At 40.6% G+C, this 23775-nt stretch overlaps 2 protein-coding genes across 2 annotated transcripts in view; both read left to right on the forward strand.

The window, feature by feature from the left end:
* Window positions 1-183: 183 nt before the first annotated feature.
* On the forward strand, window positions 184-8314 carry n4bp2l2 (NEDD4 binding protein 2-like 2). The gene is made up of 5 exons (XM_063204506.1): window positions 184-1546; window positions 4672-4796; window positions 4960-5048; window positions 5516-5592; window positions 7930-8314. Exons 1-5 carry the CDS (start codon window positions 519-521, stop codon window positions 8096-8098), a joined length of 1488 nt encoding a protein of 495 aa, XP_063060576.1. The 5' UTR covers window positions 184-518; the 3' UTR covers window positions 8099-8314.
* A 977-nt stretch (window positions 8315-9291) lies between these two features.
* The window catches only part of pds5b (PDS5 cohesin associated factor B), a 36065-nt gene continuing 21581 nt past the window's right edge, over window positions 9292-23775 (forward strand). Inside the window, exons 1-11 of the mRNA XM_063205846.1 lie at window positions 9292-9378; window positions 12878-13009; window positions 14712-14915; window positions 20248-20334; window positions 20440-20537; window positions 20959-21085; window positions 21429-21509; window positions 21799-21939; window positions 22323-22438; window positions 22825-22919; window positions 23593-23738. Coding sequence (XP_063061916.1) covers window positions 12893-13009; window positions 14712-14915; window positions 20248-20334; window positions 20440-20537; window positions 20959-21085; window positions 21429-21509; window positions 21799-21939; window positions 22323-22438; window positions 22825-22919; window positions 23593-23738 — 1212 coding nt within the window. The 5' untranslated portion in view covers window positions 9292-9378; window positions 12878-12892. The remainder of the gene's footprint in view (window positions 9379-12877; window positions 13010-14711; window positions 14916-20247; window positions 20335-20439; window positions 20538-20958; window positions 21086-21428; window positions 21510-21798; window positions 21940-22322; window positions 22439-22824; window positions 22920-23592; window positions 23739-23775) is intronic.

Consider the following 23775-nt stretch of genomic DNA (forward strand, 5'->3'; position numbering starts at 1 on the left):
ACCAACACGGGAATCATATTTCAAAATAAAAGCATAAAACGCCGCCCGTAGCGTAGATGTTATTGTCCCTGTCGTGTGTCTGTTGTTGGGCTGTAAGGATTGCTTTTATTTTGAAAGAAATATGTAAAGCTTTCTCCATATCCGGTTAGGACATTGCTGCTAATTTCACGTTGCTGGTCCAGCTAGTTTGTGGTCGAAAATGAAACAGATCACTGAAGACTCTTTGGACTATTACCTCCGATCACCAGCCCAACATTTGCGATTGGGAATGCCCCCGTTCCAAATCCCACTCTGCATAGTGTGACAATCGATTAAGGAAACTATACCAGGTAGCTTGTACTAGTCAGTATAGAAGTTATTTTACTTGACTTATCAGCGATAATACACTTTACATTTCAAAACAATTAGCTTGCTAATATTCTACCGAATTGAAATCACATTGGCTACCTTATGTCACCTAAAATTTCCATAACTGCTTTTATTTTTGTCGTCATCATTTTTCTACATATTTCACTTAAATGTCAAGTACTGAGAACCAGTTGACTAATCCACGCGGTGGAAACCTACATGCTAGTAACAATAACACACATTCGGGTGCTGGCAGGACAAGCTCCAACAGTCTTTTCCAAACAGAAACTGCTATTTCAAAAGTGGATATTGACGATGAACTGGACTTATTCTATAAAGAACTTGAACAGATTGATCCAGAAGATGTAAACCAATCCGATGACTCCGACACTGTGGACACTTGTGTTATTGGGCCAAAACCAAAGCCCAGCCTTGTGGACAAGCGTGTTATTGGGCCAAAACCAAAGCCCAGTCTTGTGGACAAGCGTGTTATTGGGCCAAAACAAAAGCCCAGCCTTGTGGACACGTGTGTTATTGGGCCAGAACCAAAGCCCAGCCTTGCTGCTTCAGACCTGGGGGTTCGGCAGCCTCCACCAGACCAGCAGCAGAATGAATCCTCACACAATCGTGGACAGACGTCACACAGACCTGACTCTCATACAGGTCATTCAGTGCCACCACCACACAAAAAATATTCATATGCCCTATCGCCCAGCAATGCAGCGAATGAGAACGAGAAGCTGATAAATATCCAGGGGCCTCCTCTCCAAAATGTGCCACTACCACCACCACCACCATGTACCTTTGATGACAGACCAAGGTACGACGACCTCAGGGATTCAAACCAGGATTATTCTTGGTTAGAGCAGCAGGGACCAATAGACTCATATGTTCATAATGAATATGGTGCTGGTGGTGGTGGCGATGGCTGGCCCTGTGATGGCCAGCTGTCTCGAGGTCATCATCATCACAGGTTCATCCCAAATAGGTCCCATTCATTTCGAATGGAGCCGCCTGTTGGCTTTGACACGTATGGCCAGCAGGCCAGTTCTTCCGGCTGGTCTTATGCAGACGAACAACATCATCAGCATCATTGGCAGGTGCCACAGCATCCCAGTCCAAGCCCTTATTCTTCAGACTCCCTGTCGTTGATAATAATGAGGGGTGCTCCTGGATCTGGGAAATCCACAAAGGCCAGGTGAGTTTAAAAAATATATACTATATTAAGCTTATGTATTTGATGGGATACATTTTAATTGCCACTGGGTCATTTCACGTGAAATCAGACACTTTGGGACCCGACCGACCCGGATTTCGATCATACTTGGTGTGCCTTTTCAGTAGCAAGGTAGCACCCCAGAACTGCATTGGTTTGAATCTGACACTAATATTAAGGGAGAAACAGACTAGGAAAGGTTCACATGTGAGGGTAGGACACTATACATTCAGCCTTGAATATATCAGTCGGTGTTAGTCACAAAAAGATGCCTGTGGTGTTGTTTTAAAGCTCTTTTCTGGCTCTACATATTACACAATCACCTTGGAATACAACTACTCTCAGAATATGAATTATGATAAATTGAAAAATTAAAAATTGAATATCTAAAAAAACTTATATTTTAAAATGGCCAGTTCCTTGTCCAAACGTAGCCGGCAATGTCATGAGCAGCACCTAAAATGCTGGTATTCGGTTTGTTATTCATTTCAGAGAGAAGTTGACTCACAAATATGGCATCATACAGACCACTTACTAATAATATGGTAATACCATAGTAGCATCACATGACAAAAACAAAAACAAAACAAAAAATGGTCAGTGTCCATGGTCCCAGGTTTCAGAAACTAGGCAGATGTCCATTTATACACACCAAATGATGATATGTGAATGTTTGAACATTCCTTCTCTGTGTACCTGTGCCATCTTCCCTTTACCGTTACTTAAAAGAGATAATCAATGGCTACACTCTCATTTTGTACTCTACCAGTGCATTTGAAGCAGCAGCTGTGTCTTTTGTAGATAATGTATAAGTACGTCCCGTTGCAGTTACAGGTTCCACTACCAGAAGCACATCCTGATGATCCATGACAAGTCTATCTGGTCTGAAGGGAAAAGTGAAGGATGGAGATGGCCCATGAGGATGCAGGAAGTTCAGTTTCACCTCTCCAGTGCTCGGCATACATTCCTCAAGTTAATAAAACGACAGACAAGGGACAAACGTTTCTGGTCTAGCCATCATCAGTGTGATGTTCTTGACATTATCCTTGACAAATTCAAACAGTTGGTTTGGGTTACAATTTAATTGTCAATAGGACGTTGCAGACTTGCTCGTGCAGCAAGCCATTTAACTGTCCCTCCAACGCCATCACATGGACCTTTGCATTGTGATGTGGCAAAAAAAGTGCCACTCTGCAGGTATGTGAAAATCTGCCTCGTGGTGGCACAAATTTGTTGTGTTTTTAAGGTTCTTATATTGTGCAGCACAGCCATCAGAAAAAATATAGGATCTTCTTTGGACGTTCTGTCATTGATGAAGTGTCACTGAGGAACTGAATTAGGAGCTTCTGAAACAGATGTACAGCAATTGTATCATGAATGTTGCAGTCTGAAATAACAACAAAACAGATTTTTTTCCCAGTTTCAACTGATCTTGGTAGTAGCATACAAATGGATGGATTGTGGCCTGCACTGGTTGTTCCAGTGAAATGATTGAATAGCATCTTGAATTACAAAACTATAGTTTTAAAAAATGTTCCTGGTTCAAGGGAGTCAGTCAAGGATAATGTCAAGAACATCCATTGCCAGTTTGCCACAACAGAGATGTACCATCATGAAGCTGAGAACCTGTTGAAAAGGTTTGAATCTGCAAGAACTATTCCAGGTACTCAAAAACTACACAGCTTCTGCCCATTGTCAATGGACACAGTGGAAGTTAGGTCATTTTGAGCATTCAGAGAAGGCAGAGTTGAAAGAGTGAGCTCAGTAAAGGAATGTGTTACATTTTCAAGCATCAAAGGGTATGTTGTAGCTGTATATGATGGCAACTGGTGGCTAGCATGTGCTGAGGAATGTATGGCGAGCACTGGAGAGGTGAAACTGAACTTCCTGCATCCTCATGGGCCATCTCCATCCTTCACTTTTCCCTTCAGACCAGATAGACTTGTCATGGATCATCAGGATGTGCTTCTGGTAGTGGAACCTGTAACTGCAACGGGACGTATATAAATTATCTACAAAAGACACAGCTGCTGCTTCAAATGCACTGGTAGAGTACAAAATGAGAGTGTAGCCATTGATTATCTCTTTAAAGTATGGTAAAGGGAAGATGGCACAGGTACACAGAGAAGGAATGTTCAAACATTCACATATCATCATTTGGTGTGTATAAATGGACATCTGCCTTAGTTTCTGAAACCTGGGACCATGGACACTGACCATTTATGTTTTGTTTTTGTTTTGTCATGTGATGCTACTATGGTATTACCATATTATTAGTAAGTGGTCTGTATGATGCCATATTTGTGAGTCAACTTCTCTCTGAAATGAATAACAAAACCGAACACCAGCATTTTAGGTGCTGCTCATGACATTGCGGCTACGTTTGGACAAGGAACTGGCCATTTTAAAATATAAGTTTTTTTAGATATTCAATTTTTAATTTTTCAATTTATCATAATTCATATTCTGAGAGTAGTTGTATTCCAAGGTGATTGTGTAATATGTAGAGCCAGAAAAGAGCTTTCAAACAACACCACAGGCATCTTTTTGTGACTAACACTGACTGATATATTCAAGGCTGAATGTATAGTGTCCTACCCTCACATGTGAACCTTTCCTAGTCTGTTTCTCCCTTAATATTAGTGTCAGATTCAAACCAATGCAGTTCTGGGGTGCTACCTTGCTACTGAAAAGGCACACCAAGTATGATTGAAATCCGGGTCGGTCGGGTCCCAAAGTGTCTGATTTCACGTGAAATGACCCCACTGCATAGTTTTCTATACCACATAAAAACATTTATTTCGTGGGAAATCAGACGGCTTTAGGCCCGATCGGCACCAGGGCTGTAACGATACATCCAACTCACGATTCAGTTTTCATCACGAATTTTGACCCACTGTCAACTTGGCATTTTGAAGACAAATACAGACATGGTGATGCCACCAGGGGAGATTCTAGGGAATCATCTGAATTGACATTAATTGACAATGACCTTTTCTTAGTTGCCGATGATGCCTTTTGCTTAACTTATCTTACAGTGTGTTTATATGCTGTTCAGTATCCCGACTTTAAAGTGAAATTGACTAATTCCACCACATTATCCCCAGGGAGCTACTGTCATCAGGTCCCAATGGACTGATCCTGAGTACTGATGACTACTTTCTTCAAGAGGACGGCTACACCTATGACCCAAGACTACTCAGTGATGCACATTGCTGGAACCAAAATCGAAGTATTACCATGATTTTTATAATAATAATAATAAATATAATAATAATAATAGTCATTCTTATGGATTCTATTCCACTCTTACAGCCAGTCTGTTGTAAGCTTATCTTCTGTCAGCATTTCAGTTGGATTCTGTTTTAAAATGTTTTCTTTTTTTCAACCCTCAGCACTGAAGGCATTATGTGAATACCACTCACCAGTTATTATTGACAATACCAACATGCAGGCCTGGGAAATGAAGCCATACGTCGAAATGGTGAATATCCCAAATGCCACATATCCATATATCCAAATACTTTCGCTAGGGGTGTAAATCAGAGCCTTCATGGCGACAAGGTTCGATATCGATTTCTTTGGACCAACGATTCGATTATTTTGGATACTTCAGAATGCTCCAGGATTCGATTAAATTTGATTTGATTGATATCAATGGTTCATATTTATGTCACCTTTCCTTGCATTTTAATTGAGGAACACCGTTATTACAGTGTTATTCCTGCATGGGCAAAACAAAATCCAGCACAAAATGAGTGCAGTAATAACATCGATTAATAACTATTATTAGATTTTCTAGTGGACGAATCGATGAATTGAATCGTTGGCATCGATATAAACTGATTGTCCTTTACACCTGTAGCTGCTAAATCAATATAGCACAATTTTATTGAAACGGCTGGTAGAATGACAACATCCCACACAAAGCTCATAACACTCTCTCCGCAGGCTCTCCACAAAGGATATAGTGTGTGTTTCCAGGAACCAAACACTGCTTGGAAATACGAGCCCTCGGAATTAGAAAGGTAAGCTGTACCGTAGTAGAAGTAAAATACAGTGTAGTAGATACTTTATAAATCCCAAGGGAAACTAACATAGGTTGCTCCGTTGCCTGGTGAGCAGATGGGTTTAGTAAGAAGCTGATTCAGGAGTAAACCAGGTTAAGTTAAGATGTAAATCGTCTAATAGAAGAGCCTGGAGTCCTCATGAGGAAAAATCCATAGAGAAATAATGACTTCCGTTGCTGAGGTAGTGTAGTAGATTGCTCTTGGTGTACACATAGCTTAACAGGGTTCTGGTGGACGTCCTCACAGAGACCACATTTGGTGACAATGGATGGTGCTGAGCTCACACTGCTAACTGTGTGCATATGACTGTCTCTCAAGACATGACAACATCATCATAATGTATGCTGACAACACAACCATCCTGGGGCTCATCCAGGAGGGGATTAGTCAGGGTACAGGTCTGTTGTAAATGACATCATCCACTATGTAGAGACAAAAGACCTCATCCTCAGCACAGAGAATACGAGGGAATTAATAGTGGAATTCTGGAAACCTCCTTATTTTTAAGTCTCTGCACATTTAGGCAGTCATTGGTAAGTGGTGAGCAGTCATGGGTAAGTGATTAGGCCGTCAGACTTGTAGCCCAAAGGTTGCTGGTTCGACGCTTGACCTGCCAGGTTGGTGGGCGGAGTAATTAACCAGTACTCTTCCCCATCATCCTCCATGACTGAGGCACCCTGAGCATGGTGCTGTCCTGCCGCACTGCTACCTTTCAGGCGTCATTGCGGGCTGCCCAATGGCCCGGTTGAGGCATAAATCAATGCAATTTCGTTGTGTGCAGTGTGCACTTGTGTGCTGTGGACTGCTGTGTCACAATGACAATGGTAGTTGGAGTTTCCCAGTTGGGCTTTCACTTTCGCTTTCGCATCAAAGGGACAGAGGTGGTGAGTGCCTACGGCCATAAATTCATTGGAATTCAAGTGATCTGAGCTGGACTTTGATCACTACAGCTACAGTAAACAAAAAAAAAGCAGCAAGTAAAGGTTGTACTTTATAGCCTCGCGAGCCATCCTACGTACTTCCGTCAAAGGATTGGCTCCACTACTGTAGTCTGGCCGTGCTTCTCTGTGGAGCGCTTGGAGCAGTAGAATTTTGATTGCAACGCCCCTCCAGAAAACAGCCAATAATCGAATACGCCCCCCACGTGGGGACGAAAGGGGGAGAACGCTCGTGACAATGATGTACACATCTGCGCCAGAGCCATTGGTCTGCGCTATGTTGTTGTTGAGTAACTGCCAGCGATTGGGTGAGAGGTGTCCAATAATTTCAAACTATAACTGAGTGCAAACTTCCTGCTTCCTACAATCGCTTCAGAGCAAACAAATGCCAGACCATGAATACGAAATGAAATGGTAGTATTATGGGATGGTCAGGACCAGGCTATGTACTTTATATGGATGCTTAGGAAAGCTGGACTGAACCACCACCCTCTCATCCATTCCTACAGAGGACTAATAAGCAGGGCATTTGACAGCTTTAACTGGGCTCAGGACAACGACATGTGACAGGAGCCCAAATCCAATGCATACAATGTAATGTAATGAGGATCCAATTATGGGCCCCCTCTCTCCCTGGACCCGGGACAGCTGACCCCTTTGTCCCACTCTGTCGGCTTCCCTGCTAATAAGTAGTGTTGCACCGATACCGATACCAGTATCTGTGGATCGGCACTAAAATGGTGGTATCGGTATCGGCGAGTACCAACAAATAGGGCGCCGATACCATTTACAGATGCTTGTATGACACTTAAACAGCCTTGAAATTAGTTATTTCATAGAGGTATTTAAAAAGTATAAAAAGTTTTGCTGGATTCACTTTTATTAGTCTTGTTCCTGTTTCTCAAAGGTAGGCAGCAGCCTGACAAAGCCATGCAATGATTTTACATCCAAGTAGTATACACTGCAGCCCTTCATATATATTCAAATAGGGTGGTATCGGTATCGGGGCCAAAAAAATGGTATCGGTGCAACACTACTAATAAGAGAGCATCCTCACCACAAGCATTTTGTTTATTTTTGGTAGTATAGTGAAAGACCTTCCTCACTGACTTACATGTAGACTGGACGAGTAAACATGGATTAGAACTTACATTCCTATGTAATAAATGTGTAGCACAGGTTGCTTTGCGTTCTCTCATGAGCACAATGGGTAATCAAACCTTTTTAACATCTACCTGTTCCGAACTTGGCTTTGCACTATTTCAAGCTATTAACTGCACATGCACGACACATTTGCAACAAATGATTGGAAAAATGATTGTTCTAATACCATTTATTTCTTTATTTAATCATTTAGGCGGAATAAACACGGTGTTCCAAAGGAGAAGATTGCTAAGATGCTGGAGCGCTTTGAGCTCCCCATGACAGTGGACATTGTGCTTAGGTCTAAGGACCCTTCCCATCTGAGAACAGACCATGCATTTAGAGGGCAGCGTAAAAGGAGAATGGACATTGAGGATTATTAGTAAAACTACACTGCTGCAGTGCATTCACTCTCTGTACTATTTCATTGTTTTTAATATTTCTACATCGTTGAAAACGGGTCTGGGAAAAAATTTAACTGTAATGTCAGTGCCCCCCCAACATGTTTTATGGGATATTGGGGTTTGGGGTAAACACAATTGTTTTGTAGTCATTGATGTCTTCTCTGTAAATTGCAATAAAATCGTTGATTTTATGTATGAATTGTACTATTGCATTCATTTTTACTTTCCCCTATATATAGAGGTATACAGCTCCTTTCCCAAAAAAATCACTTAAATTGATTCTACATATGCCCACGTATTAAGCTATTTCAAGTATTTATTGGTTTATTTGATTAGATTGATATACACTATGCTTCCAACTCAGAAAAACAATGAAAACATTAAAAAAAAACTGTCAATGGCCATTCACTTCTATTACAAAACCTGGTGTAATACAAAAAAACTGTGGCTGATAGCCTGTGGTATTTCATGGGAGTCTCGTTTATAATTGAATGTTTTGCCCAATGACGTATAATGAGTGGTTTGCCCCTTAAATTCCTCTTGCTACCATTCATAGTGGGATTTTAGGCATGGTGGGTTAGAATGCCCATACCACCAAAGGCACTCGTGGTATGGTCATCTGTGGGTATAATCAGTTGGGGAATGAGGGTCACCACATCCAAAAACAAAAGACAGCTGACAGCCTCAATACAAGGATATCTGGGCTTCCACTCCCATGCAATGCCACTGCCATTGACCTCTTCATGTCAGAGAGACTCCCATACCAAGTAGAACATTGACATCTAGTTATTAGTTTAGAAAGAAGCCTTTCATCAAAACAATTGTAAAAAAAAAAAAAAAAACTTTTGTAGTCATTGCCCATCCCCCCTTTCAGTATAAAGTCTAAAAAATATGTAAGAATAAACATGAACTATTGGAATAGTTTAAAATGTTGCATTAATGTAACATTTTGTTGGAATTATGGAAGTAAACTTTTCCATTATATTCTTTCAAAAATAAAAAAGGAACATGAGCTGTAGCCTATTTACTCACACGTAAATAGCTTTATATCAGCATTGAAATGAAAGGTGCCAAAAAAGAAAAACACAGACGAGTACCAACCTACAGGAGTCACCATTGTGTTATTTCATCACGGCAGTTTTGCTAGCTTTTGTGCAGCGAGGTTGGATTGGTGCTGCTAGGGGCAAATTGGCGCCATTTTGAAGCCGAAAAGGAGGACCATAGTAGAACAGACTATTGGTTACACCTCATCAAATAAGGTATCGTTGGACTTAAAATTCAATGATCAGGGTCATTATACGTTGCTTACCATTGCTGGCAGAAATTGCCCTCCTTTACTACAATTATATATAGCTGTTCGATGAAGGCAATTTGTTGTTGCTGTGCAAGTACTGAATCCTGAGTCAATACGACTCGAATGCTTGCTACTACGCTAGCTGGCTAACAGCATTCATGTCAATACCCGTTCTTTGATCACAACAGTCTACCTCAAGTTGCATGTGCTTGTGTCCTAAACATGTGCAGAACATCACACGATGTTGGTCATATACGATTTTGGGGCCTGCATGTGAATGTTAGGTTTGGGGATGGTACCTACCTAGCGAGGACATAAAGTTAGCCGCTAATGTTGTCGTCCCCCATTGATACCTCGCATCACCACGGGCATCGTGGTAGCGTAGATCCACAGAAAGCAGGCAGATTGCTAATGAATGCGGGGTGTAACGACACCTTAACTAAAGATGTTGTGTGAAATTGTGGCGTGTTGTGCATAAATTGATGTGTGTTTGAAACATCGCGTAGTCTATTAAACCTGTCTGATTCTAGATTGGCGCTAAAATGTAGCCACGGCGCTAACGTAGCTGTATACAGTCCTGGCTGCAGTTTGTTTGACAATAGCACAACAACTCCCACAAACCTTGAACTAGCCTATATTCAGTATTGCTGAGTTGCAACGCCTATTCGTTCATGCACACTTTCTTTCGTTTTGTTATGTGCATTACATCGTATTTCATAATATTGCATTAGCAGTACACTGTTTTGTATCACCATTTGTTGTGTTGACTGCACGTCAAGTCTAGAACTACCAGAAGTTGACCTGCTGTAGGTTCTAGTCAGATGCGCCTGTTGGTTATCAGAATGTGCAAATAAACCTTCACTTGCGTTTGTTTTAAAACTGTATGGGAATTATTAAATACATTATTAATTAACTTGTCACGATTCCTCCGTGCAATGCTTGTTTTTTCCGCTGTTGTGAATGTGCCTTAATCTTAATTTACACAAACACTGGGCAGTCCCATATGGTTACCTGCACAGTTATGGTATTTGCTACCTTTTGCAGTTATACGGTAACTTACAGGGGTTGGACAAAATAACTGAGACACCTGTCATTTTAGTGTCATTTAGTTCCTCTTGCGTCCACAGTTAATCTGTTGGATGTGTGGTACTTTGGTGGCTCATGAGACTTGCTCTCTCAGTCAAAGATGCAATAATTTATGTACCAAGAATTTCTCCGTTTTTAGCTCTGACATGTCACCCATAATTGTGTGTGCATTGCAAAATCTTGAGCAAAACTGTGTTTGTACCCTGCTAATTGAACCTTCACACTTCACTTTACTGGTGCAATGTGCCATTAATTAAGAATGGCCAACAGGCTGGTCCACTTCAGCCATGAACCTTCCCACACTGAAATGACATGTGGCTCAATTATTTTGTACAACCCCTGTACATGTCCACTTTAGAGGTGCACCGAAATGAAAATTTGTGGCCGAAACCGAAACCGAAAAATAATTAATCACTTGGCCGAATACCGAAACCGAAACCGAATATTACAGTTCAGTCAAAAGTGATCAAAAGCTAGGTTTTTCACTATTTTTGAATATTGCTGAAATAATTGTTTATTGGATGTGCACGAATATTCGAATGTAGAATTCTTTCGAATTTAGAATAGTCCTGTCGAATAAAAAAAATATCCAGCCAGTAAAAAAAAAAATCTGTGTTGGCCTCCCTAGCAGTGTTAAGTGACAAATGAAAAGTACTGCAGGGTTACATTAAATTAACCCAGTAGCTCCCCTGTATTCTAATTTCTCTGGTAGGTCTAGATACGATGCTCATCTTTCATTTCCAACTCGTAAGGCGAGTGTGTCTGAAAGCGTCCCGCCCCCCGCCGACACGACACACACACACAGCCAGGGAGAAGCCACACATCTCGTGCATTTCGGGAATGGGCATTGGGCATTCATAAATAAATCGTTGACACTGTAAATCTGCAATTGGTGATGGTTTTGTAAACATGGACTGTCATCTGTAACTGTTCGGGAATAATGTCACATCAATTTGCGTCTGATTTGGCCAGCGTAAACTTCTGCAAGGTAAGCTACTTGTAGCTGTCAGTCAGTGTCAACAATGGCAGGTTATTTCAATATCTCTAACGCTAATACTGATAAGCTAACAAGCGAAGTAAACTAGCTGAGCACTCTTAGCTGAGGCGATTTTATCTGGCTTACTACACTATAATCTGCAACTATTTGGGGGTCGTTTCATATGGCGTTGCTTCGGATTTGTAAAACAAACTTTGTAAAAGCCACCCCCTGTAGCCGTGCGAATCGGGATACTCTCTGTCAACAATGTCAATTGCTAACTAGTTCTAATGCAGCCCAACTAGCGAACAGCTGTTCAGTGGGGTTTACTTTGCCGTGCCACGAGAATGGAAGGAGGGTAAGAGGGAATGATAAATATTTCTTGTCACGGACGCACAGACTCCTCTTCCAGTGAACGTGCTGCTGGACGTTCAGAGGTGTACACTCGACAGCATTTTCTAGCTATTGCTCCCCCCTGGTGCTGTAGATGGAAGGCCACTGTAAATAAGTATTGAACTCTTTATGATACGTCGGCGGAATTTAGGCTACTTCTCAAGGGATGACAGTGGGAGTCCCTCAGTTAGCAAACGCACGTCTTTTTTTTCCCGATTTTTGAATAACATTCCAATAGTGGCCATCGAATTTCCAATAGTGTTTTTGGCAGAAATGCACATCCAAATGTTTTGACATGTTTTGGAAAGAAAATAAATGTGTATTTGATGTCTTCAAATGTTAGAGTAGAACTGAAATTAGTTTAATTAATGCCCATTTTCAATTCATTTTCTATTCGGCCTCCGATTCGGCCGCTCAATTGGCTTTCGGCCGAAAACCGAAAGTGTCTTTTTTTGCGTTTTCGGCCGAATATTTTCGGCGGCCGAATTTTCGGTGCACCTCTAGTCCACTTAATTGCCTGACCTGCTAAGCACGCAGCATATACACTGTTGCTTACACAGGGGTCATGAAGGTCATGTTGCTTTGAAAATATGCGGGCCCAGCTGGGAACATTACTAGTGTACCTAATAATAATGATGGTGGCATCTTTTACCAACTGAAATAGTATATCGTTTTATGATCGATGTTTACTCTGATGGGCTACCTTTTAAAACTTCCTGCCCCATGTCAGGGGTAAGATTGTAAACATTGCGGAGTAGAGCAGGTCACTCCTGGGAACTTACTCGATGCCATCACCAAGAATGATAATCATGCGTTTTGCTTTCACTTGCTATCAAACTTGTGCATCCAATAGAGCTATCATAACAAAAGTACTCCACCCACACACACACACACACACACACACACACACACACACACACACACACACACACACACACACACACACACACACACACACACACAGAGCTGTGATGACTAACTTGCTAATGTATCTGTTGTATGCATGCAGTTAATGAAGCACTGAATGGAGAGCATGGCGCACTCCAAGAATCGAGCCACAGATGGCAAGATCACCTACCCGCCGGGGGTCAAGGAGATCTCCGACAAGATCTCCAAGGAGGAGATGGTTCGGAGGCTCAAGGTTGGTAGATGTCATGCATCCTGATTGTATGGGTCTTTCTTTTTCTTTTCTTTCTTCTTCTTCTTCTTCTTCTTCTTCTTCACTGTTTTGGCAGCTTGCATACATGGTGCATTACCACCACCTCAGGGCTTTTTCTAGGATTTTTTGGCATGAGGGAGCATCATGGCAGGTTGCGGGGGGTGAAGGGGGGGAATTTACTAGGGGCGCTCAAAAAAGTAATTTATATATTAAAAAAAAAGAAGTATGAGGGTGCACCCGCGGAGGTATGAGGGTGGAGCGCCCCTATTTCCCCGTTCAGAAAAAGCCCTGCACCTGATTGTATGGGTCCAGTCAAACCACTTTCTCTCATCCTTTCCTGGTCCTCTGGTCCTCGCTGTCAACCAGTGAAGAGGAACTTTTTGAGGGGCTATCTCCATCTCAACAGCTTAATTGCCAATGAGGGAATGACATTTTGGTTTATTGTTTAGCAAAATAGTGAATAATACTTTGATCATCAGTGATATCGAGCCGCTATATTCATGAGGCTGTAGACCACAGGGCAGGGAGGGAGGAAGTAGCATGACTTGCACCCTATGGGTACATGCCAATATGCGGACTACCGTCCTCGGTCTGTGCTTGTGGCCTCACGTTTTGCCGATGCACTGCCTCCGCTGTCAGCCTAGCCGTAACAACTTTTAGTGGACTATTATTTATTTACCATTCCGTTTGCAAATGAGAAAATAACATTAGAATTGAGCTTTTGCGAGATATTGAAATGCCATTCTGTTGTCGGCGACGTCATCACAAGGCCACAAGAAGGCAAGTGAGCAGGGGAGGACGGGAGTCCAAGTATTGGAATGCACCCCATGTGTGTTTTTGTTCAGACAGGAAATGGATCCTCCAATAATTCAATTCAGAGCGAAAGCCCAACTGACAAACTCCATCTCCCATTGTCTTTGTGAAACAGCACTCTACAATACGCAAGTGTTCACTGCACACAACGAAATTGCATTTATGTCTCATCCAGGCAGGGGGGCAGCCCCCAATGGTGCCCAAAAGGGAGCAGGGCAGCGGGACGGTACCATGCTCAGGGTACCTCCGTCATGGTGGAGGGTGGGGGAGAGCACTGGTTAATTACTCCCCCCACCAACCTGGCCGTATCTGGTTGCCTCCATCAATGCATTTTCCAAAAAATATTAACTTCAAATAAGGAAGTGGGGGATGCCACCCAAAACAGCGAATAACCTGCACATAATATTGTATTTTTTTATTTATTGTTTGGCGAACATGCCTGTATGTGAGACAATAAATGAGAGCATGCATGCAATATCTGTTTTTTCCCCCTCTCTCTCTCTTTCTGTTTGTTGCTCTGTTTTAAGTTTTTGCTGTGCTGTGATGTTTTTTTAATGTGTTATGGGTCTGAAATAAACAGAATAGATTAGAATATCTTTGTCATTGTAACAGATACAACAAAATTAAGCATTCCTTGTTGATTGAGACCATGATGATGACAATAATAATAATAATAATAATAATAATAATAATAAATATGTATTTTTAAAAGTAGATATAAAAACTATCCTTTGGTAGCAGAAATAAGTAAAGAGAATATTAATGAGTTTTGTTGTTGTGGTTGTAGATGGTGTTTTGTATTTGTGTAAGCTGTCAGACACCTTAATTTCCCTCGGGATTGACAAAAGTACTCTACTCTACTCTGTTCTAGATGGTGGTGAAGACGTTCATGGACATGGACCAGGACTCTGAGGAGGAGAAAGAGCTGTACCTGAACCTGGCCCTGCACCTGGCCTCCGACTTCTTCCTCAAACACCCGGACAAGGACGTCCGGCTACTCGTCGCCTGTTGTCTGGCCGACATATTTCGCATATATGCCCCAGAGGCACCGTACACATCCCCCGATAAACTGAAGGTGGACATTGCATTACATGACATGACATGACATTACATTACACTTTGATGATGCTTTTATCCAAAAGCAACTTACATTTGTTTACAGGGTATTGGTTAACCCCTAGAGCAATGTGAGGTTAGGTGCCTTGCTCAATAGTCTAGTCGTGATTTCATGAACCCGGAAATGTTGAGTACCCTAAAGTTTTATTGCAGAAATATCATCTATGGGCCTAATGGATAGAATTTAGCTTGGTTGCCCAAAGTTGCACTTTGAGCAATTTGCATAATTAGCATAAATATATGGTTAAGATAAGACTACTACAGGTGAATTGGCTAAAGAAATAAAAGAATAGGTATCACCATGAAACTTTCTCAGTTGATTACTGATGATGTGAGAAGAAAAAAATGTATTGGATGTTTTTTGTATTTTGATGTTTAGATATGCAAATGAGGGCATACATTATTAATTATGCGCTAATTTCAGGGTTCGTACGGTCATGAAAAACCTGGAAAAGTTATGGAATTTGAAAATTCAAATTTCCAGGCCTGGAAAAGTTATGGAAAACGTATTTTTGGTCAAAAGTTTTGGAAAAGTCATGGAAATCCATCCAGTGTTTCATCAATTATCTATATGAAGTTGATGCCACGGCGTAATAAAATCTAAATGTCCGAGTTCTCGTGGAAATGTTGTCTAGTGCAGGCTGCGTCTGCCTAACCATGTGTTGCCAAATTGAGTGGGTTTCAAATAACGCATGTTGTAATGGCTCCAGGCGGGTTGCAAACGTTTTTGGCGCTAGAAATCAGTCACACCTGGCAACCCGCCTCGTAACGCGCGAGCTAGATGTAGGCTAATGTGTGCGTGGTGGTGAGAGGTGATCATAGCTCTAATCCTAGAAAAGAAATGTGGTTCTGTACGATATTACAGCATGTCGCGAAGTGTTACTTCAACAATGCGCGGCTTAACTTTCTGAAAAGATGATCAACAATGGCTGGAGAGGACGAAAGTTGTGATGTGTCCGTCCGATATGGGCGAAGCAGCGGCACTTGTTAGCCACCTGAAGGGCAAGATACAGCAGGCGGTTACCCCCTCAGCTACTAACAGGTTAGCAGTTATACGCGTTTTTAAATATTTAGCGGTTCCACTGAAACGTAGCTAATGCCAAAAGGAATACAATCCTAAGACCTGTTTGGTCTTGGTTTAATTTGCCAGATAGGGCACCAAGCGAACCTTTATGCTTTCGGTAAGCCCCGAGATTTTGATATTGATAAGCAATGCACCTGCTGCCTGCGAGTGAACTTGTCCAGTGTGCTGAAAGATTACATGAAATCCGTACAGTAGTCTATGTGCAGCTGACCGCGAGCCAAACGATTACCAATGTCTGCATGACGCGCCTGTTTTGAAATACGGTATAAACGGCAGCGTGACTAGAGTTTGAAGAAGTCATCTGTGGCTTTGTTTTCAAATCGGTCAGATGACGTTGTAACACAAAATGAAACTCACCCTAGCATCTCCTTGAGTGGGCGTCAGACTAGAACTATGCCACGAACAGTGCAGTCTCTCTTTTTTTTTTTGCTCCAGCAACGACCACAACAAATGACAACATTATCATTCTTACAGGAGCTTTGGACTGTTGTGCTTAGGCAGGTGTAGTAGGCAGGCCTATGATTTCTTACTTGGGCAGGATGAGCATTTATCCATCTCCATAGAGAGCATGTTGATACAAATGTGTCTTCATGATGATTTCACGACCTAATTTGCTATAGGCTGGCCTAGGCCTATTCATTTTCATTCCTGGCTGTACATTAGACTAGCGAATTATATAACATTGGTGAATAATAGCAGAATTAATGTAATACAACATGAAGTATAATGGTTGCTTATAGCTTGTAGTAAAAGATAACCTATAGTATGAATATGTTTATTGTTTACATATTTGTAATATAGGCTATGTAATATATAATATAATATGCCATAGTCTATAGTATAAATATATACAGTAATTACATATTTATAATATAGGCTACGTAATATAGCCTGTAATATAGCCTAATACGCCCCCACCCCCACCCACGATTGGTCATTGCTTTTTCGGTCCTGGAAATTCAGAAAAAGGTTTTGGAAAAGTCATGGAAAAAAATTGGTGAAAAAGTGTATGAACCCTGTAATTTGCATACGCACCAAATCACTTTCATAAGGTGAACTCTGGCTCAAAATAACTTTTATGTGGGTAAAATATGTATATTTGAGTGTTGAGATGTTGAAAACCTTCTGAGGCAGTGGTTCTCAAAGTGGGGCCTGGGACCCCTGGGGGGCTGCTAGGGGGCCCACGGCAGACTGGCAGGAAAAATATGTCAAAATAAGATAAATAGCCTAATAAATTGAATAACTAAAGTAAGCCAAAATAAACCAAAAATAAGCTGAACTATCCTAGTGGAATAATTTTCTTCCCTACAAAGTTTATGTACTATGCTGTCAGTAGTACTTGAATGGGTTTGTGCACAGAAAAAATATTGTGGGATCGGGTGCCGCACGGCCCATGTTAGGGGAGCCTTGGCTGGAATCTGTGTGCACAAACACAAAATAACTATACAAGAGAAATGTACTGGTCTGAGGAAAGGCTTTAAGGCCTAAAACAGCACATACGTTTTTGGAACAAAATATGATTGTAGCAGACTTTCACTATACAGCATGCAGAATAACTGCAGTATGCACGCACACGCGCACACACGCGCACACACGCGCACGCGCACGCGCACGCGCACACACACACACACACACACACACACACACAGAGAGAAACACATGGGTGACTCTAAACAACTCTCCATTGACCTTCACAGTGACAAACGTTATCTGGAGGTTTATGTCACCTTCATATGGTAAACCCATGGCTCCAAATATATTTTCCTGTGGGTAAAGCATATGAAGAGTTCAGATGCAAAACCCCCTAAGTGCCATTTCAGAAAATAATCTTAATTCATTTTTATTTATATACAAAGCTATAAAAAATGCATATTTTTTATTTTATTTATGTAATATAACTATTTATATGTATTATCAAGTACATGAATGTAAACCAAACCAACAACGGGGTTCTCTAAAAATATAGAAGTGCAGGTCTTCAGAAATGGAGTTAGGGGGTTTTGCATCTGAACTCTTTATATGTACTTGGTGGTTGAGTTGGTGAAAACCTTTTGAGGGACCTGGTCAAGAGGTAGTGTTGACCTAGATGGATGAATTAAATGTTCCATGCCAAACAGCCTTACGTGCATACACATATGAACAGTGAACAAATCCAAAAGAGCCAACATCACACAAAATAACATGCGCATTAGGCCAGTGATTGCTGCAGGATACACATGTGCTGAAGAAAATACCGTGAAAGTATGGGGATGGTGAAGGCTATGTGGTTTTTCTAAATATCTGTGTGTGCATATACAGTGGTATACAGTAATTGAATGATTGGGCACCCCTTTTGAAAAACATTATTGGTTTGTCTGTTGATAGTTTGTTAAAGCAATTTCGTATTAGCATTATGTTAAACAGTATGGAAAGAACAACATTTCAGATGTGAAATGACATTTATGGGCCCAGCAGAATCAATTGTACATGTAGCTTAAAAATAGGCATATGCTAAATATTTTAGTAATATTTAGTAGAGCCTACTTTTGTTAATGCACTGGGCTGTGGATGTTTCTATAAGCAGACAAGTCCCAGAAGGCTGGCATTTTGAATTTGAGGTGGTGTGGATAGTCATTTGGTAAAAATACTGTCAGCATTCTTGTCTTCCTTCCATTTGTTTTAATTTTTTTAAGACTGGGATGACTATTCCACAATGTACTTTTGCTCCTACATGAAATACTGGGTGGATTTTGAACAGTGCTTACAACCTTTGCTCTACAGAAGTCTCTAACCCAGCCATGGCTTTACTTCAACTGTGTAATTGTGTGACTATTGAGCATTCTTTTGAAGAATCTTCTGGAGTTTCAGAGGAGTTAATGAGGTCATCTACTTAAATAAGGTTTATTATACCTAGCACGCCAGCCTCTTAACACAATCCTTCTGCCCAATTCCATTGAGCACAGGTATGAAACAAAAACTACACCACAAAAACCATTACTGTTTTTCAGATTTTGTATTATGTTTCTGACTAGAGTAGCACAATATAAACCTCCAGATAACTTTTGTCAGTGTTAAGGATAGTTGTTTAGAGTCACCCATGCAGTGTGTGTGTGTGTGTGTGTGTGTGTGTGTGTGTGTGTGTGTGTGTGTGTGTGTGTGCGTGTGCGTGTGCGCGCACGCATACTGTAGTTATTCTGCATGTTGTATACTGAAAGTCTGCTACAATCATATTTTGTTTCAAAAACGTATACAGTATGTGCTATTTTAGGCCTTAAAGCCTTTCCTCAAACCAGTAAATGACTCTTCTATAGTTATTTTGTGTTGGTGTACACAGGCATACTCTACTGTATTGTTCTGCTACACTGAATGTATGTGTGTGCTGTACACATGCTGTATGTAATAAATAGCCTATATGTAGGCCTATACAGTATATTGCACAGGGCATATATCCAGGTAAAAACTCCCTCTTGACCAGATTCCTCAGAAGGTTTTCACCATCTCAACACTCAAATATACATATTTTACCCACATAAAAGTTATTTTGAGCCAGAGTTCACCTTATGAAAGTGATTTGGTGCGTATGCAAATTAGCGCATAATTGATAATGTATGCCCTCATTTGCATATCTAAACATCAAAATACAAAAAACATCCAATACATTTTTTTCTTCTCTCATCATCAGTAAGGAACTGAGAAAGTTTCATGGTGATACCTATTATTTAAATTTTTTATCCTATTCACCTGTAGTAGTCTTATCTTAACAATATATTTATGCTAATTATGCAAATTGCTCAAAGTGCAACTTTGGGCAACCAAGCTAAATTCAATTCATTAGGCCCATAGATGATATTTCTGCAATAAAACTTTAGGGTACTCAACATTTCTGGGTTACACTATTGGGCCTATGGAGATCACGACTAGACTACAAGGGCACCTCATGCATGGAGTGAGATTCGAACCTTCAACCCTCTGTTTTAAATCCACCTTACCTTATTCACTAGGCCACAGTACAGTCTTGCCCCCAAAGATATCTATAAATTAATGGTCATTTAAAATTGCAGTCATGGAGAACATCTACCTATTCCTTAGAAATCGCCGGTAGTGGGAAATGTTAATTAACAACTTGACATTTTTGAATGGGAAGCATACATTCTGGAAATAAACTACTGGAAATTACGTACATTCTACCTTCAAGGTGTGTAATGGTTTTATTTATTTTGTTTTGCAGGACATCTTCATGTTCATCACGAGGCAGCTGAAAGGTCTTGAAGACACCAAAAGTGCACAGTTCAATCGATATTTCTACCTTTTGGAGGTTGGTATCCTGGCTTTCTTTCTTTCTTTTTTCAGGTATTTGGACATTTTACCCTTTAATATTAGTAGCTGAGCATTTACTAATTGCATTCTTTTTTTCCCGCAGAATATTGCATGGGTGAAATCCTACAACATCTGTTTTGAGTTGGAAGACAGCAATGAAATCTTCACACAGCTTTACAGGACACTCTTCCAGGTCATCAAGTGAGTGAACTAAAGTAAAAGTGAAAGCCCAATTGGGAATTCCATGTTGACGAAATGTCATTGTTGACATTTTTGACTAATCGTTGCAGCCCTACATGAATCAGCGTCTTTCTTCTTTGCCAAAACAGAGAACCGACTTATTGATGTTGTATGTTTTACAACAGGGGTTCCCAACCTTTTTCAACTTGGGACCCACTCGAAATTGTCAAAAATGTCCGGGGCCCACCTCTGACCCAATTAAGAATAAAACTCAAATAAATCAACAGCAACACACACCAAAAATATGATTATTATTTTTGGAAAATTATACCAACCATAGGTTGGGAACCACTGTTTTACAAAATACAAACACAAATGGTCACCAATATGCATGGTCCTCCATCAAATAAACAGTGTATTTTTCACTTGATTTCCTCTTCAGCAATGGCCACAACCAGAAGGTGCACATGCACATGGTGGATCTGATGAGCTCCATCATCTGTGAGGGCGACTCTGTATCGCAGGAGCTGCTGGACACGGTGCTGGTTAACCTGGTGCCTGCACACAAGGTGACGTGCACACTACTAATATTGCTTCTTCTTATTATTATTATTCTTCTTATTCTTATTATTATTCTTATTATTTTATTTTATTTTTAATTATTATTATTATTATTATTTTATTTTTTTTTAAGCAGGCTACACACATTGAGATGAATACATCTCTTGTTTACAATTGAGCCACATGGCCAAGGTTGCAGCCTTTATTACATTACAAAAGACAGGATGCAGAAAAAAACATAAAACATTAAAATAGAATACATTAAAAATATATATAAAACAACATTAGAAGTTGCAACACAAACATGTAGTAATGTACCCTCCATTAATGTATTCTTTCCCCCCAAAACAGAATCTAAACAAGCAAGCCTATGACCTAGCAAAAGCGTTGCTAAAGAGGACGGCTCAAGCGATAGAACCCTACATCACTAATGTGAGTTCTTGATTTTATACTCTGTGGTGTTTCTGTGCTGTCATGTATTTAGTAATTATCTGTGAAGTACTTGTAGATGCTACACTTAATATTGTCCAATTAATATTGTGGTGATGAGCATCTGGATTTTATCCTGTTAAAATGAATGAGGAATTGCAAACACAACATCTTGATTGTTTGTTTCAAGAATTTTTCATTGGAGCTTTTAGACGGAAGAGTTCACTTTAGGGCTGAATGCTTGTTGCTGTTACTTTATTCATTTGTGGTTTTCCTGTATTTTGTGTTGTAGTTTTTTAATCAAGTGTTGATGCTGGGGAAGACGTCAGTGAGTGACTTGTCAGAGCACGTGTTTGATCTGATCCTGGAGCTGTACAACATCGACAGTCACCTCCTGCTCTCTGTCCTGCCTCAGCTGGAGTTCAAACTAAAGGTAGGGATTAACGATTAATTGTCGATTTAAAACATTAATCTGTTCAATAAAATGAACTGCGGTTGAATGCAATTAATTGCAATTAATCGCCAACTCAACTGGAACTGGCAAGAGACCCAGGTTAAAGGGGCATGACTAAGTCAGCTTGAAGAGGGGCAACATTTCAATCATCTTTACATTAAAGAACACGAATAGAAATTAATTGAAATTTAGCATTATACCCAAATTTTAATTTTTAGATTTAATTGTTTTCGGGGGAGGCACTGATATTTGGGGAAACGCTGCCCAAAATGTTCATTACGGTGTATCCCTATTCCATTGTAGTTGTTTTGATTGGAGATCCAATGTTTTGATGAAATGTCCTTTTTTTTCCTTTTTTGTAGAGCAATGATAATGATGAACGTCTTCAAGTTGTTAAGCTTTTGGCGAAAATGTTTGGGGCAAAGGACTCTGAGCTGGCGACACAAAATAAACCGCTTTGGCAGTGCTATCTTGGAAGGTACTGTTAACATTACAAATGTTGTTTTAAAGCTTGTGGATCATTCCTTTAACCCATTTTAGCCTGATTTTAACCCATTTTAGCCTTTTAAAATAAAAGTGTGGGTATGTTACTGCTGAATGAACATATTCTAATGTAAGATGAGGATCTTGGTGTTTAGATGCAATCATGTTTCATGTTTTTATATGCATCAGAGGCTTAGATATGTAGGTTTTTATAGGCTGAGGGCAACATTTCCAGAAAGGGCTTAGGCATTCAGCAGGTGCTTTAGGCATCAATGGGTTAACAGAGGGATTTGACAGGTGGTTTAGGCATCAATGGGTTAAGCTTGTGGATCATTCATTTAACAGAGGGATTTGACTTCTTTGTTTTCTTTGGTGTTGCAGGTTTAATGACATCCATGTTCCCATTCGATTAGAGTGTGTGAAGTTTGCCAGTCACTGTCTCATGAACCACCCTGACCTTGCAAAAGACCTCACAGGTAAAGTGAAGTTTAATTTAGGTATATGGTAGCATTCTAATATCGAGGTATTGTTGCAAGAATCTAAGGCCCCCTCTCGGCTCCCTTCGGGCCCCCCAACGCCCCGTGGGGGGCTGTCGAGTAAGGTTGCACAATTTATCGAAAATGTGTCAAAATCGCGATATCAAGAGTGGCAATATGTGTATAGCGAAAATGACGTATTTATCGCTAATAAGTAAAACATTTCTGTGTAGTCCAATCACTAGATGAATATCAACAAATGCACAAGAAGCCCGCCATGACCAAAGTCACGCCCCCCAAAGTCACACAGACCGACAAATTAGTGACAAGAAAAAACGCTTGACTATATTTCCAAATGTTGTTCAAATATCGTTAACAAGGTATTGCATGCTGTTATCGAGTATCACATTTTTTTTCTGATATCGTGCAGCCCTAGTTTAGGTACATGATAGCAGTCTAATAATGTGTTGTTGCATGTTGTTGTTGTTGTTGTTGTTGCTGAATCCAACGTTTCAAGAACTCCTTATTAATCATTCAAAAGACTGCTGATTCATGAGAGGTCTTGTGTGTTTTCTGTGATGTATGTTGTTAAGAAGTGAAACGTGTTGGTGTGCTGTCTATTTCCAAGACCCGCTCCTAGACCATATTGTCTTGTGTGTTTTTGCGAAAACAGAGTACCTGAAAGTGCGGTCCCATGACCCGGAGGAGGCCATCCGGCATGATGTCATCGTATCCATAGTAACGGCTGCCAAGAAGGACTTGGCCTTGGTTAATGATGCTCTCCTGAACTTTGTCAGGGAGAGAACTCTCGATAAAAGGGTATGTAAACTTGATTTATAAATGATGTATGCATTAT

The sequence above is a fragment of the Engraulis encrasicolus genome, chromosome 8 (genome assembly GCF_034702125.1).
Source record: "Engraulis encrasicolus isolate BLACKSEA-1 chromosome 8, IST_EnEncr_1.0, whole genome shotgun sequence".
In the NCBI taxonomy this organism is placed as follows: Eukaryota; Metazoa; Chordata; class Actinopteri; order Clupeiformes; family Engraulidae; genus Engraulis; species Engraulis encrasicolus.

Bases quoted from the DNA above. Each gene is read 5' to 3' on its own strand.
- n4bp2l2 (XM_063204506.1), top strand. From the start codon at position 519: ATGTCAAGTACTGAGAACCAGTTGACTAATCCACGCGGTGGAAACCTA. The intron at 5,049-5,515 runs GTGAATATCCCA...CTCTCTCCGCAG, and splicing joins TGAAGCCATACGTCGAAATG to GCTCTCCACAAAGGATATAG. The intron at 5,593-7,929 runs GTAAGCTGTACC...TTAATCATTTAG, and splicing joins GAGCCCTCGGAATTAGAAAG to GCGGAATAAACACGGTGTTC.